This window comes from Protopterus annectens, chromosome 9.part0 (assembly GCF_019279795.1).
Source record: "Protopterus annectens isolate FY-2018-M chromosome 9.part0, PAN1.0, whole genome shotgun sequence".
NCBI lineage: Eukaryota > Metazoa > Chordata > Ceratodontiformes > Protopteridae > Protopterus > Protopterus annectens.
In genome coordinates this window covers 1434673944-1434689427 of record NC_056743.1, presented here as the reverse complement: position 1 = coordinate 1434689427, position 15484 = coordinate 1434673944, and the positions used below count along the sequence as shown (strand labels likewise).

At 44.9% G+C, this 15484-nt stretch overlaps 1 protein-coding gene across 2 annotated transcripts in view; it reads left to right on the top strand.

Annotated features, from left to right (window-relative positions):
* DBNL (drebrin like) overlaps nucleotides 1–15484 on the top strand; it is a 902612-nt gene that overhangs the window by 750528 nt on the left and 136600 nt on the right. For both annotated transcript variants that reach the window (XM_044084396.1, XM_044084395.1), the window contains exon 8: nucleotides 7194–7248. In XM_044084396.1, coding sequence (XP_043940331.1) covers nucleotides 7194–7248 — 55 coding nt within the window. The remainder of the gene's footprint in view (nucleotides 1–7193; nucleotides 7249–15484) is intronic.

Here is a 15484-nt window from a genome sequence, read left to right as displayed (position 1 = left end):
TCAGCAAAATACAACTGTGACCCTCCAGTGTTTTCGCATCCTCTGCTAAGACAGTTTCTAAGAGGGATAAAGAATATCAAACCTCCCAGAAAACAGCCTGTACCTGCATGGGACCTCAACTACGTGTTGGAAAAACTAACTCTTCCTCCATTTGAGCCAGCAGCAGCCTCAGAAATGCAATTTCTGTCATGGAAGACGGCCTTCTTGTTGGCAGTCACCTCTGCAAGAAGAGTTTCGGAGATACAGGCACTCATGGCAGTGCCCCCCTTCCTCATTTTTTTATCAAGACAGAGTCTCTCTAAGAACCAATCCTACATTCATGCCAAAAGTAATTTCCAGGGTGTCTCTAAATCAAGCTATTCATCTACCTGCATTCTTCCCCAATCCTCAAAATAAGGGGGAAAAACTACTGCATACTTTGGACATACACAGACAATTACGCTACTACTTGGACAGAACTAAGGCCACCAGAAGGTCTGACCAGCTGTTTGTAGCCTATGCTGCTGGAGTACAAGGAAAAGCAATCTCCAAGCAAACAATTTCAAAATGGATTGGACATTGCATCAGATTTTGCTATTCTTTCCATGGAAAAGGTGTGCCAGCCAATATCAAGCCACATTCCACCAGAGCTATAGCCACTTACACAGTTTTCCTAAGAGGAGTGGCAACAAAGGACATTTTAGAAGCTGCTACATGGAGCTCCGTGCATACATTTACCAAGCACTACAACCTGCCCTTATACTCCAGATCCCGAGCAGGCTTTGCTTCGGCAGTCCTGCAGGGGATTTTAGCTACACCATCCTTATCATAGTTCCATCCACCCCCAGCTTGGCTATGGTACTCAACCCATATGTTATGACTGCAGTTGCATTCTTGAAGGACATAGTATAGTTTTGTACCTACCCTAAATGTAGATGTCCGATAGATATGCAACTGCAGTCGGATTTTCCCACCCTCCTACCCCTCTGTATCCTTCTTTTTGGGTCCCTACCCATCTTCCCTTCAGCTGGGTGTATCTCCTATGGTGTATCTGTTTATTACTGTTGTGCATGTTTGGGATTATTTTATCCATTTACCAAATTTAGCCTTCCTAGGAGGGCACCTGGCATCTGGGGCAAGAAACACTGAAGAAGATGGCGTCGGCCGATGCCTTTATACTCCAGCCATTGTGACGTCGGAGAGTAGACGACACCAGCCGACGCCGGACCCAGACTTTGGAATTCGGCCGACCGAGGGCTGCCTGAGGAAGGAAAACCCATATGTTATTACTGCAGTTGCATATCTATCGGACATCTACATTTATGGTAGGTACAAAACTGTACTTTTTGATTCCTTAGAGGCATCTTGCAGGGCTGCTGTCACTGGGTCTGTACTTAGAAGGCATGCTTGGCTTAAGGAGCAAACTTTGCCATACCATGTTAATGCTAAATTACTGGATGCTCCCTTAACCAAGACTGCATGTTTGGCAAAAAAGCAGTATTAGTACTTAAAAAGATGGAGGAAAAAGCTAAATCTATGCAAACTGTTAAAGATTTTCTGCAAGTACAGCCTCCCAGATTTAGTAGGCACTGGCATTCTAAGAATTGGTCCTTTCCTGTCTCTTCCAGGCCTTCAGTCCAAACCCAGGACCAGCAGACCAGGCTTCAGTCCCAAGGTGCTCACAGGCCTAATCAATGGTGGGCTCCCACTTCCAAAGCTGGAAGTGGTAAGACACCCCCTACAGTAAACTGTCACAATGACTTAACCTTAAACCTTCCAAGCCCTGCTCAACTGACTATTCCTTTAGGGGGAAAGATCGCCCTGCATGCAAAAACCTGGGAACTCATTACCCAAAACAAATGGGTTCTAAATGTAGTTTCCCAAGGATACAGATTCCACTTCCACTCCTTACCAACCCCACACGGTTGGCCAGACCTACCCCCAAATCAGTGGGAAGATGTCAACAATAGGTTCTCAATCTTCTGTGTATCAGGGCTATTCAGCCTATCCCAGAAGAGGAATGGGGACAAGGTTTTTACTCAAGACTTTTCTTGGTACCCAGAAAAGGCAATTCCTGGCATCCTATCCTGGACTTGTCTATCCTAAACACCTTTTAGGTAATCCCAAAATTCAAAATACAAACTCTTCATCAGCTGCTTCCCATGCTAGGCAGAAATGCCTGGTTGGCAACATTGGATTTAAAGGAAGCTTACCTGCACATCCCAATAAGGGAATCTTGCAAAAAATATCTACGCTTCAGAGCAGGCTACATGCATTATCAGTTCTATGCACTGCTCTTTGGCTTATCTACTGCGCCCAGGGTATTCACAAAGTGCCTAGCTCCAGTCATTGCATTTTGCAGGCAAAGAAATATTCAAATATACCCATACATGGACAATTGTCTAACTCGGGCAGAAAGCCAGGATATACTATTAAATCATCTGGCATTTGCAAAGAAACTGCTAACCTCACCGGGGTACACCATAAACGAAAAAAAATCTCACCTAGTATCCTGCCAACAAATTGTATTCCTGGGAGCAAGCTTGAATGCAACTTCCCAGATGGCCTACCTCACGCCAGAGAAACAAGTTTATTTGACAACCTACTTCAAACTACTAGCCACAAAGACCCAGCTATCTGCAAGGAAAATACTGCAAGCTCTGGGGTTCATGGCCTCTTGCATTCTACTAATTCCATATGCAAGACTGTATATGAGGAAACTGCAATGGTATCTAAAAAGCCTATAGTGTCAACATTCTCAGGACCTGGAATCAATGATTCCCATCATTCCTTGTAAAAGACAGAGTCCTTTTGGTGGGCAGAGGCCTGCCATCACAACAAGGGACTGCCATTCACTCTACTCCCTGCCGCCCAAACCCTAACAGACGCATCAGACTATGGGGGGGGGGGGGCTCACTTGGCAGGGCAGTGCATTCAGGGCAAATGGAACCCCAGTCAAATGCACCTGCATATGAATCAAAAAGAAATGTTAGCTGTACAGAATTCTCTGACAGCCTTCAAGGACCACATTCTTCCAGGACAATTATTGGTAATGACGGACAACACCACTGTTATGTTCATAGGTTCATACTAGGCTATCTGCCCTAGGGCATTTATAAGCCTAGCCAGAGTGTGTTTGGCTTTCGCCACCCATTTTAAATTAATTTTGCTATGCCCTTTTTCGAGGTTAGTATACTGTGCCTCTGTCTAACAGTGACACAGAAGTGATACCCGGGGTAAACCTATGATCTCCCATCCACTCAAGATTCATCTTGAAGAGAGTCAATGAGGGACTCTGCCTAACCTGAACTGGGATTTTATTCCAGAGTAAAGGGAGCCTTTGGGTTATGAATCTGTCCCTCCAGCATGTCCTATTTATTTCAGTGCCGAGGTTCAAGTCTCTCGAGCGAGTAGCTCGATGGGATTTGGATTTTCTGAGGTGCAGCATGTCCATTAATTCCGGGTTGGACATGGCTTTATACGTCAGGCACAGATCGCCTCTGAGCAGGCGGTATGCCACTGAGTAGAGCTGGAGTTTCTTTAACCGGGCAGCATATGGCATCTGTTTGTGCCCTTTGATCCTCTTGGTGAGGTACTTTTGGGGTCTTTCCAGTTGCTGCAGGTGTCTGGTTAAGGTACTTCCCAAAAGGGGCATTGTACTCCATTATGGGCCTGATGAGGGATGAGTAAAGAGGCATGATGACCTCCCCTGATCTAGATGTGAATCCCTTCATGATTAGGTGGGCTATATAAAATGTTTTTCCAACTGCTTTGGCCACGTGATTGTCAAATGAGAGATTGCTATCAACTTGGGTCCCCAGGTCCCTAATTACATCTTCTGTACTTAATGGATTACCACCTATGTGGTCATTTGTGGGCACTTTGTTTTTGCCAAAGGGGATGACTATACACTTTTTGGCATTTAGCTTGAGGCCATGGCTCTGGCACCAGTTGTCTGTTTCTATGAGGCCCTTTTGGAGGATGCTTGTGTCGGCTGGAGAGTCGATTATGGCGCCCAGTTTGCAGTCATCTGCGATCTTGGTCAGCCACAGTCCTTCTGTGTTGGCCTGTACCTCCGAGAAATATATACCGAACAAGAGAGGTCCCAGGACTGAGCCTTGTGGGACGCCACTTGTAACTGGTTTGTAGTCTGACATGGCTCTAGCAATTCTAACCATGTGGGTTCTGTCCTTGAGCCAGTTTGCAACCCATCTAGTGACATAGGGGTTTATATTTAAGCTGGTGAGCTTATCTATAATGCCCGAGTGGGGTATTGTATTGAAGGCTTTTGCGAGGTCCAGGTAGGCTGTGTGGACCACCTTCCCCTCGTCAATGGCCTTGGTGACTGTTTCAAAGAAATCCACCAGGTTTAAGAGGCAGGATCTGCCCTTAACAAAGCTGAACTGGGTAGGATCCAGTGTCTGTAGGTCCCCAATACCTTTATTTATGAGGTCCATGATCCTTTCCATAGCTTTGCAGACCAAGCTAGTCAGGCTTATGGGGCGATAGTTTCCAGGATCCGTTGAGGCACCACCTTTGTGGAGAGGGGACCACTGTTGCTGTACGCCACTCTTTGGGTACATATCCTGTAGTAAGGCTGAGATTGAACAGTAGTTTTATGTTTGGGTTTAGCTCTTCTTGGAGTTCATGTAGGACGCAGCCCGGGACACCGTCTGGTCCCATTGATGCTGTCTTTTTTGCTTTGGAGAGGGCAGCTCTTACCCGAGCATCTGAGATGTCAGGGGGGCAGCACTCTGCTTGGATAGATATTTGCCCTTTTGGTGGGGGGGGGGGGAGAGAAGTTTGCGCTGAACCTGTCAGCTAGGATGTTGGCAATGTCTGTGGGTTCGGTGTATTTTTTGTCATTTTGGACTAATTCTGAGCATATCTGGGAATGTGGTACATAAGCAGGGGAGAATCCACTCATACCCTCTCTGCAGACTAGCCATGGCTCTGTGGAACACAGCTTTGTGCTACCAAGTGCACCTACAAGCTCAATTCCTGCCAGGCAAGCTAAATACACTGGCAGACGACCTAAGCAGAAATCTCATGGACCCACACGAGTGGAAACTGGAGCCAAAGATATTCAACATTCTGAGAAACAAATGGGGGAGCCCGCCTCCCCTCAGAACTACCAATTGGACAAATTGTGCACAAGGACTCTCCACAGCCAAGCTTGGAAAGTGGATGCCCTGTCCTTTACCTGGAAAAGCCTCTCATTTTATGCCTTTCCCCCTCTGCCTCTCCTCTCCTCTCGAAAGTTTTACTAAAGATCAAACAGGACAAACCAAGGACAATTCTCATTGCACCAGCCTGGCCACGCCAACAATGGTACCCCCTCTTGTGCAGTATGTCAGTACTGGAACCATGGCACCTGCCTCAGACTCCTTCCCTACTGTCCCAGCAGGAGGGCCAGATTCTGCACCCCCAGCTTCAAACCCTGAACCTGGCAGCCTGGCTAATTACCTGAGTTTTATTATACCATCCCTCAGCAAGCAAGTGCTGGATGTCATCCTGGAGACAAGGAGGCCAAGTACTAGAAAATCCTATGCTGAAAAGTGGAAAAGATTCTGTTGTTGGAGCCAGACTCAGGGGATGGGCACAACAGTGCCCAGTTTACCGCATATTCTTCAATACTTAACAGAGATGCTTCACAAGGGCCTTTCCTTCTCTTCCATTAAAATTCATGCCTCAGCACATTATAGTACTGAGCCACCCCTCTTCTCTCACCCCTTACTGAAACAATTCCTCAGAGGGGCCAAAAATTTAAGACCACCCAGAGCTTCTACTCCTGCCTGGGACCTTAACTTTGTATTGGAAAAGCTCAGTCTACCTCCTTTTGAGCCAGCTGCAATTGTAAAGTTGAAATTCCTTTCTTGGAAAACAACCTTCCTTCTAGCCATCACTTAAGCAAGAAGGGTGTCTGAATTACAGGCCCTGATAGCAGTGGAGCCTTTCATCATCTTTTATGCGGACAGGATGTCCCTCAGGGCAAATCTATCCTTTATGCCCAAGGTGGTATCCAGTGTGGCTCTTAATCAGTCCTTTCATTTGCCAACTTTCTTTCCCAATCCACAGAACAAGGGGGAGCGGATTTTGCATTCATTGAATGTACACAGACAACTTAGATTCTACTTAGACATGACTAAATCTTGAAGAAAATCTGAACTGCTGGTAGCATTTGCTGCAGGGGCAGAGGAGAAGGCTATTTCAAAACAAACCATTTCTAAATGGATAAGCCATTGCATTTATTTCTGCTATAAGCTCCATGGAAAACCTATCCCCCCAGGGAATCGGATCTCATTCCACCAGGGATGCATCTACTATACAGCCTTTCTCAGAGGTGTTCCCACTAGGGATATTCTCAAAGCTGCTACCCTGGAGTTCATTTCATACTTTCACCAAGCATCATCACTTATCAATTTTCTCTAAATCCAGAGCTGGCTTTACCACTGCTGTTTTGCAGGGCCTTATAGCTAGTACTAATGCTGTGTAAATCCATCCTCCCAACCATAGCTTTGGGAATCTACCCAAGTGTAATGACTGCAACAATGAAACACGAAGAACATAGTACAGTTGTGTACACTTACCATAAATGTAGATGTTCGAGTGTATTCGCTGTTGCAGCCCTGGTTACCCTCCCTCCAGCCCCCTGTTTTTCTATTACTATCCCTCTACTTTCCTTTACTATGCTTTTGGTGTATTTGCTTTTGTTTGGAGGTATATTTTTGTTTTTTTTAATTTTATTTATATATATATATATATATATATATATATTTTTTTTTTTTTTGCTCCCCATTTGGGGGGCACCTGACATCTGGGGCAAGAAAAACTGATGTAATCACGTCTGCTGCATATTTTATACCCCTGACGACATGGAAGAAGGGACAGCAACAGACGCAGGACCCAAGACTTTGTTAATCAGGCTGACTGAGGGCACCCTGCAGGCAGATTACCCAAATGTAATGACTGCAACAGTGAATACACTCTAACATCTACATTTATAGTAAGTGTACACAACTGTACTTTCTGAAGTGTATACCTCACAGTTTGTCATCTTCACTGTAATGTATGATGATGATTCACATATCTTACTTTATATGACTGAATTTTATGGATATTTTGATTAATTCTGTTTGTGGTTTGTACTATGTATGTGTGTGACTATATTGTCTTTATATTGGCTGATACTTTACTGTACTGTTTACACCTAGGAAGTTCCAGCAGCAGCAGGATTCCGAGAGCAGAGTGCATGAAAAGCAGAAATGGGTAAGAAGAGTTGGGCTTTTTATTCTGGATGAGTTAATTTTCCTGTAGAATCATCCTTGAAGGAAGTTCTACTGCAGTGCTAAGAGTAGGACCTGTATGCAAGACCTTTTTCCTTTTCACAGCAGCAATAAACTTTAGTAAAGGTGATTTAGATAGCAGTATAGGCTTTCTGGATCATTTTTTCTGTGTTAGTACAGCCTTAAAGAGGAGACATTTTCACATGTAGTAACCCTTTTAAAAGATGTTTCCCAAGCAGGAACTATTACATTAAACCACAGCATTTCCAATGGCTGCTTTTAAAATGTATGTGCTGTTGTCTACAACTATCTTTAACCTGGGGATATTGCATTTGACTTCGGAGACCTCCTGCAGTTGTTACCTTTTGAGATTTTTGCCTTCTGCTGTCCCTAATTTAACAAATATTTCTCTCCTTCACAGGTTGAAAGGCACTTATGTTTGCTGGCACACACCGTGGCACTAAACGTTGGTCTTTGATGGGGTTCGTAGATCATGCACCCCTTAGTACAAGCATATTTTGGATATTGATACTAATGCTTGCTGTGGATAAATTTTGTGTTTGAAATGTAAGAAGCTGAAACCTTCCAAGCATGATTGCACTTTGTAGATCATAAACCAAGACCTGCACCAGAGATCACTACTGTATTAAGGGGGAGTGCATGAGCTAAAACACGCTTATAAATGTTAGTACTTCAGCCTTGGCCAGTCAGTGACAGAGAAGTCTGAGACCTTCAAAAACTTAGTGAAGATGGTGGTTAGTACAGGGACAAGCACTCTGGCTGCTTACACGATGCCAAGTTTGAACCGGAGCATTGTGAAAGGTGAAAGAAGCAGAGGCCAGAGAGCAATGACATTTTCCTCCAACTCATGAGATGGCAGTAGTGTAGATGTTCTTCATACCACATTGCTGCAGTCCTAACACTTGGGTAGTCCGCTGTCCCAGTCGGCCCGAATACCAAAGTATATGGCTGACGTCGGTCAAGGCGCATTAGTCTGACGTCAGGACGTCAGGGTACAAATGCGCATGACCGACGTCATATCCTCAGTCTTTTTTGCCGCATGGTCCGATGCAGAAGCAGTTTTGCAAGTGCAGGTTGGCGTTCTGAGATTTTCCGAAGTCGGAGTTTCAGACCGAATCCAAGTTGGCTAAGTACCCCGTTGGGGATTATTTTGTTTTTTTCTTGCCTCAGTATTTTACCGGATGTCAGAAAAAGTGAATAACTGTATTTCTTGTGGGAAACAGATACCTCATAGGGATTACCATACCTTGTGTATACCTTGCTTAGGGCCTGAGCACGACGTTGTTGGCTGTCGCTCTTGTGCTAGATTTAATAAACGCACTATAAAGAGAAGATTAGATTGTGCCAGGTTAGTTTTTGGGAAGCGGTGTAATTATAAAATGCCGTCGGATGCTCCGGCGCCCGCTTCCAAAAAGCGCAAGGACAAAACAGCAAAGCCTAGGCTGGAAGAACCGTCCGTACCGGACGTCGGTTCTTTAGAGGGCTCGGTGGAGCCAGGGGTTCAGCCAGAAATTTCTTTGGAATCCCAGGGAGAGACTTTATTACTGCAAGATGTGTCCTCTCAGGAGGTAGGCCAGGCGGAAGGGGCTTCTCAGGTAGCTGTTCTTCCCTCCCTGCCTAAGGTGGTTAGGCCCTCCCCTGCTGTTTCCAAGGCTTCTCCCAGGGGCAGGCCAGGTTTTGTTTCAGGAGTTACCCCTAGTTCTTCAGGGTCTGTACCTAAGAAGCATATGCTTAAGATGGCAGAAGATTTGATTACAATGATTAGAGGTTCTATGCCCCCTCCTGATAAGAGGCCTAGGGTGGAACCTGAGCTTGGGAGTTTTGAGCAGTGTTCGGATGCTTCTGAGTCTTCGGCTGAAGACTTGCAGGAGTATTCCCCTTACTCTGATTCTGATGTAGATGATTCTACTCCTTCTGCTTCTCCTCCTGAGGATTTTTCATTTTCAGAGACTCTTCATTCCATGAGGGAGCATTTTAAATGGGAAGGTCAGGATTTCTCTGATTCCAGGAAAAGGCTTAGGGAATTTTTGTTTCTACCCCAGCATAGGCCTTTAGCTATACCTCCTGTTCTAGATGTGGTAGAGGATGTTTTTGCAGAGGCTTCTCTGAACCCTGACTCTTTGCCTCCTGCTCCAGTTAAACCGGATAGATATTATAGGGTGCCTGAAGCTCATAAGTATCTTTTTAAGAGTCCTAGGACGGACCCAGAAACTGTTTCACAGGGGCCTAAAGGTGTTAAGGCTTCTGTTGTTAAAAATCCTGTTCCTCCAGATAAAGAGGCTAGGGCTTTGGATAGATGGGGAAAGAAAGTGTATACTTCTTCCACTTTGGCCATGAGAGCTTTGAATTGCCAGTTTCACATGTTGAAATACCAAAATTATCTCCTTTCACAATTAAAGTCTAAGGTAGACGCTTTGGCGGAAGGTATTGAGTGTAAAGAGTTGCAGGATTTAGTTCATGTTTCTGAACAGGTGGGTAAGCATTCTTTGCAATGTGGTTTTGATGCTGTGCAGGCCTCTTCGAGGGTGGCTGCCACTGGTTCGGTTCTTCGCAGGCACGCCTGGTTGAGGGATCAGAATTTAGCTGAGCATGTGAAAACGAGGATTTTAGATGCTCCTTTACAATCTGATGTGTTGTTTGGTTCGCCTGTGGAAGCAGTTCTAAAGAAAATGGAAGACAAGGCTAAGTCTATGCAGACTGTTAAAGATTTTTTGCAGGTTCAGCCTCCGAAGTTTAGTAGAAATTGGCCTACCAAGGGCTGGACATATCCTGCTTATGATTCCCAGTCTAGGGGTAGGTCTAGACGTGGTAGAGGCAGAGCTCAAGGTTCTTTTAGGCCTAGAACAGGGAGTTCACCTGCTCAGTCTTCTGGTGAAGGCAGGGGTCAGTCCTTTCGTAAACAGACACAATGACCTGCCTTTTCAGCTGCCAGAATCTTCTCGTCTGGCAGCACCTTTGGGAGGAAGGTTGGCACTTTTCAAAGAAAACTGGAGTTTAATTACCCAAGACAGATGGGTATTGGATATCATTCACCACGGTTACAGGTTTTATTTCCATACCTTGCCTCCTTTCAAAGGCATGCCAGACATTCCTCCTCAACAAAGGAAAGAGGCTCACAAGCAAATTTCTCTGTTGCTCCAAATAGGGGCCATTCAGCCGGTTCCTGTGCCAGAAAGGGGCCTAGGATTTTATTTTCATCTGTTCCTAGTACCAAAAAAGGGGAACACGTGGAGACCAATTTTGGATCTGTCTATCCTCAACACTTATCTGGACATTCCCAAGTTCAAAATGTTGACGTTACAACAGCTTTTACCTCTGCTGGGCAAAGATCACTGGATGGTAACTTTGGATCTCAAGGAAGCTTACCTTCATGTTCCTATCAGACTAATTTGCAGGAAGTATCTGCGTTTTCGAGCTGGGAATTCTCATTATCAGTTCTCTGCATTGCCCTTTGGCTTATCTACTGCGCCCAGAGTATTCACAAAGGTTCTGGCTCCAGTGATAGCTTTCTTCAGGCTAAAAGGAATACAAATCTACCCTTATTTGGACGATTGCCTGATTCTGGCTCAAAGAAGGGACGTGCTTCTTCAGCATTTGGAATATGTGATAGCAGTGCTAAGATGCCTAGGGTATTCTGTGAACGAAATAAAGTCCAGTCTAGTACCCTCTCAAGACATGTGCTTTCTGGGTGTGAGACTGAATACAGCGACCCAGATGGCCTTTTTAACCCCGGACAAACAAAAGAATCTTTCTCTTTACTTCCATCAACTATCTCATCAGTCCGGGCTGACTGCAAGGACAGTCCTTCAAGCCTTAGGGTTCATGGCATCTTGTATTCTGGTACTTCCCAATGCCAAACTGCATATGAGGAAGCTACAATGGTATCTCAAAAATGTATGGACACAGCACTGCCAGGATTTGGACACTGTCATTCAAATAATACCTTGCATTCAAAAGGAATTTTTGTGGTGGGCTCAGGAATGTCACCTAAACAAGGGACTCTCTGTGACCCGGCCAGAGGCGAGTCAGATTCTAACGACAGATGCCTCAGACACAGCTTGGGGAGCTCATCTGAATGGAAAGTGGATACAAGACAAGTGGCCTGCCAGACTGCAGCATCTACATATCAACATGAAGGAGATGTTAGCAGTCCAGTTTGCATTACTGGCTTTCAAGGATTTACTTCTTCCAGGGCAGGTGTTGATTCTAACAGACAACACAACTGTCATGTGGTACATCAACAAACAAAGGGGAACACATTCTTATCCTCTATGCAGGCAAGCAATGATTTTGTGGGAGACTGCGTTAAGCTTGCAGCTGAATCTTCAAGCAAGGTTTCTGCCAGGAGCACAGAACTCCTTAGCAGATGTGTTAAGCAGGCAAATCATGGATCCCCACGAGTGGAAACTGGATCTTCATGTATTTCAGACATTGACAGTGTCATGGGGAACTCCAGACATAGATCTGTTCGCTTCTCCACTAAACCACCAGCTGCCAAAGTTGTGCACGAAAAGGTTTCATCACACAGCCTGGAAAGTGGATGCTCTTTCTTTCAGTTGGAAAAATCTTCATGTGTATGCCTTTCCACCTCTGCCTCTCCTCCCAAAGGTACTTCTAAAGGTCAGACAAGACAAGCCAAGGATGATTTTAATAGCTCCAGATTGGCCTCGGCAGCACTGGTACCCATTGCTGAGGAGTCTGGTAAGGAAGCCTCCATGGCCCTTACCTTTGATTCCACACCTATTGTCTCAGAAGGACGGGCATCTGCTCAATGTCAAGCTTCACTCTCTTCATCTAACAGCTTGGCATATTCTGTTTTGAACCATAGCAGGTCTCAGCTTCCTCAACAAGTTTTGAATGTGATTATGGAAGCCAGAAGACCTAGTACAAGGAAAAGTGTACGCAGGAAAATGGAAGAGATTTTTATTTTGGTGTGCAGCAAAGGATTTGGTTGTTTCTGAGCCAAATTTGAGTGTGGCTCTTCAATATCTTACTGAGTTATTGGACAAAGGTTTGTCTTTCTCTTCCATTAAGATTCATGCTGCAGCAATTTCAGCTCACTATGATTGTGACCCACCATTGTTTTCTCATCCTTTGTTCAAGCAATTTCTTAGAGGGGCAAAGAATATAAGACCCCACGAGAGCTCCTACTCCTGCTTGGGACCTCAATTTTGTGTTGGAGAAACTCACTCTACAACCTTTTGAGCCTGCAGCTACTGCTGAATTGAAATATTTGTCATGGAAGACTGCTTTTTGTTAGCCATTACATCTGCAAGAAGGGTGTCTGAATTGCAGGCCCTTATGGCGGTTGAGCCTTTCCTGATTTTTCATAAGGATAGGGTATCTTTACGTACTAATCCTTCCTTTATGCCTAAAGTGGTTTCTAGTGTGGCTTTAAACCAAACTATTCATTTGCCTACCTTTTATGCAGATCCCCAAAATAAGGGGGAAAAGATTTTGCACACTTTAGATGTACACAGGCAGTTGCGTTATTATTTAAGCAGGACTAAGGATTTTAGGCAGTCTCAGCAGTTGTTTGTTTCTTTTGCTTTGAGTTCTCAGGGCAAGCCTGTGTCAAAACAAACTATTTCTAAGTGGATTGGGTTTTGCATTGCATTTTGTTATTCCCATCATGGCAAGGAGATTCCAGCTGGGATTAGGCCTCATTCCACTAGGGCTACTGCCACTTCACCAGCATTTCTAAGGGGTGGCAACTAAGGATATTTTGGAGGCAGCTACTTGGAGTTCAGTGCATACTTTCTCTAAGCATTACCACCTTCCTCTCTACTCTAAATCTAGGGCTGGTTTTGCCACGGCTATTTTGCAGGGCATGTTGTCAGCTCCTGCTTCCTTATGATTTGCCAGCCTCCCTTACCTCTGCTTTGGGATTCTACCCAAGTGTTAGGACTGCAGCAATGTGGTATGAAGAACATAGTACAGTTTTGTACCTACCATAAATGTAGATGTTCGAAGATCCACATTGCTGCAGTCCAATTTACCCTCCCTCCTTCCCCTCTGTGTTTAGGGGTGGTTGTGTGGGTGAGGTTATACTCTTGTAAGTTTGTATATATTGTATATATATTTGGTTCAGGAGTGTGTGGTGTTTTTTGGTTTTAGCCTTATCTTTTTAGGGTCTTCTGACATCTGGGGCAAGAAAAGACTGAGGATATGACGTCGGTCATGCGCATTTGTACCCTGACGTCCTGACGTCAGACTAATGCGCCTTGACTGACGTCAGCCATATACTTTGGTATTCGGGCCGACTGGGACAGCGGACTACCCAAGTGTTAGGACTGCAGCAATGTGGATCTTCGAACATCTACATTTATGGTAGGTACAAAACTGTACTTTATTGTCACTGTGTATTGCTGACTCCACTTCATCTAAGAGAAGGGTTCAAGTTTGTTCCCATTGTCTAATGGTAGGAGGTATGCAAGAAGTGCTTTATTTAGAGATACCTTGGGAGGTATGTTCTGGTTTGTCTGTACTTCTTACCCATAATCATGTATTGTAAGGAAGTTTGTTCCTGACCTGCACCCAAGGAGTAGTCCCTGCATTCTCTTGGCACATGCTTTGTGATGACGTTCTAGACCAAATGGCCTTTTCTCCAGCTCTCTCCATGACTGATCATGGCTGAGGAGAATTTCTTGGTTCCTTGTGCCCAATAGGGACTTATAGATAAGCCCCAGACACTGGGCATTCACAGCTCTTTGATGGCTGATGGGTCCTGTCTGCATTGATTCCCAGTGCCAGTGGCTGTAAGCTGGCTTTCTGTCCCACTGCCATTTTTGGTTACTGCTACTATATATGCTAGAGCTCTGCTGATCTGGCATTAGTTTGCTGCATGCTTAACCCCCTGTGCATCTAATGAGGATGGAACTGCTTTTGCATAAGCTGAGTCGGTAGGGATGGTTTTCCTCCTGTCTTATTATTCTTGTAATGGGACTGTGAAGTACAGGAGACCCTTGTCTCTCTAGTACAATGAGTGCCTCACCTCCTAGAATACCCTTCATTCTTTTTAAGAGACTGTCAGACTGATCAAGTCCTTCATAGACTGGCTTGTGGAGGTCTCTCTTTCTCACGGGTGAGGTACACCATTTCTGATGCAAAGTAATGCTGTTTGACCTTTCCTTTACACCTAGTGTTTACCAGGATGCCAGCAGATTGGGTAAAGTTCTTTGGGCAAAAAGACTTTTGTATGTTTCCGTACTTGGATGAATGTTTCCTTGTGGTCTCAGTTTTTGAAGTCCTGGTACATGGCATTGACCTCTCCCTGGTTGGCAGACTCTGGGTGCTGCCTTAAACTGACAGGAGTCCTGTCTGTCCCATAATTCAGAAGATTACTTTTATAGGGCAGACCTGAACACTCGTGTCATTCCTAACCAAAGAAAGAGAGCGACAGCAGTCACATAATGGTCTTGCCTTTTAAGGTCAGGACTCAGTGGAGAGTCCAGTCTTTGAATCCTGCTTTGGCTGTTTAGCCTTTTGGCAGCTGCAGTCTTCACAGTTGTGTTTGTATTCCACAGGTGTTATGGTGGACTGTGAAGTGACCATGGCTGCAGAACCATGACTGTCTTGTGGACCAAGACCCTTGCTACTAAGCTTTGGAGTGGTAGACAATTCTCACCCTTTTTGTGTGTGTCTTTCTTCCTGCAGCAGATCTGATCACTGGTTTTGCTAGCAGTGTAGGTAACCTGCCTTGATTCTTTTATTGTATTTGGTAACATGGCCATCCCTTTATTCAGCCCAAGAGAAAGGTTTCTGCATCAACCAGCTGGCACTTTGGATAGTATTTCTTGCCTTAAATGGTTTGTCGGTGGAGCTCAGTCATCAGCTTCTTTTCAGTTTGAACCACCAGTCCATGATTTGGTATGTGAAACAAAGCCAACACTGTGTATAGTTACAATTTTGTGCAGAAGGGTGATGCATAAGAAGTAAAAAAGCATAGATGGAGGTATCACTCTAACAGCTCTCCATATCCATGGGGAAGTAAATGGCTGGTGGGTTGCGGATTATCAGCTGGTTAGTCCTTTCCTACAGCCGAAGAATAAGGGATTCTGTGTAATCGAGCTTTTCCAGTGGTGGTGCATCAGACTGACCTACTTGCCATATGATAAAATTCACTCTGCTCCCTCTTCCAATTTATCAGGTAAATGGGGACCTGAAGGTGGGCATAGTGTCTTTCCTTTGGTATAGAA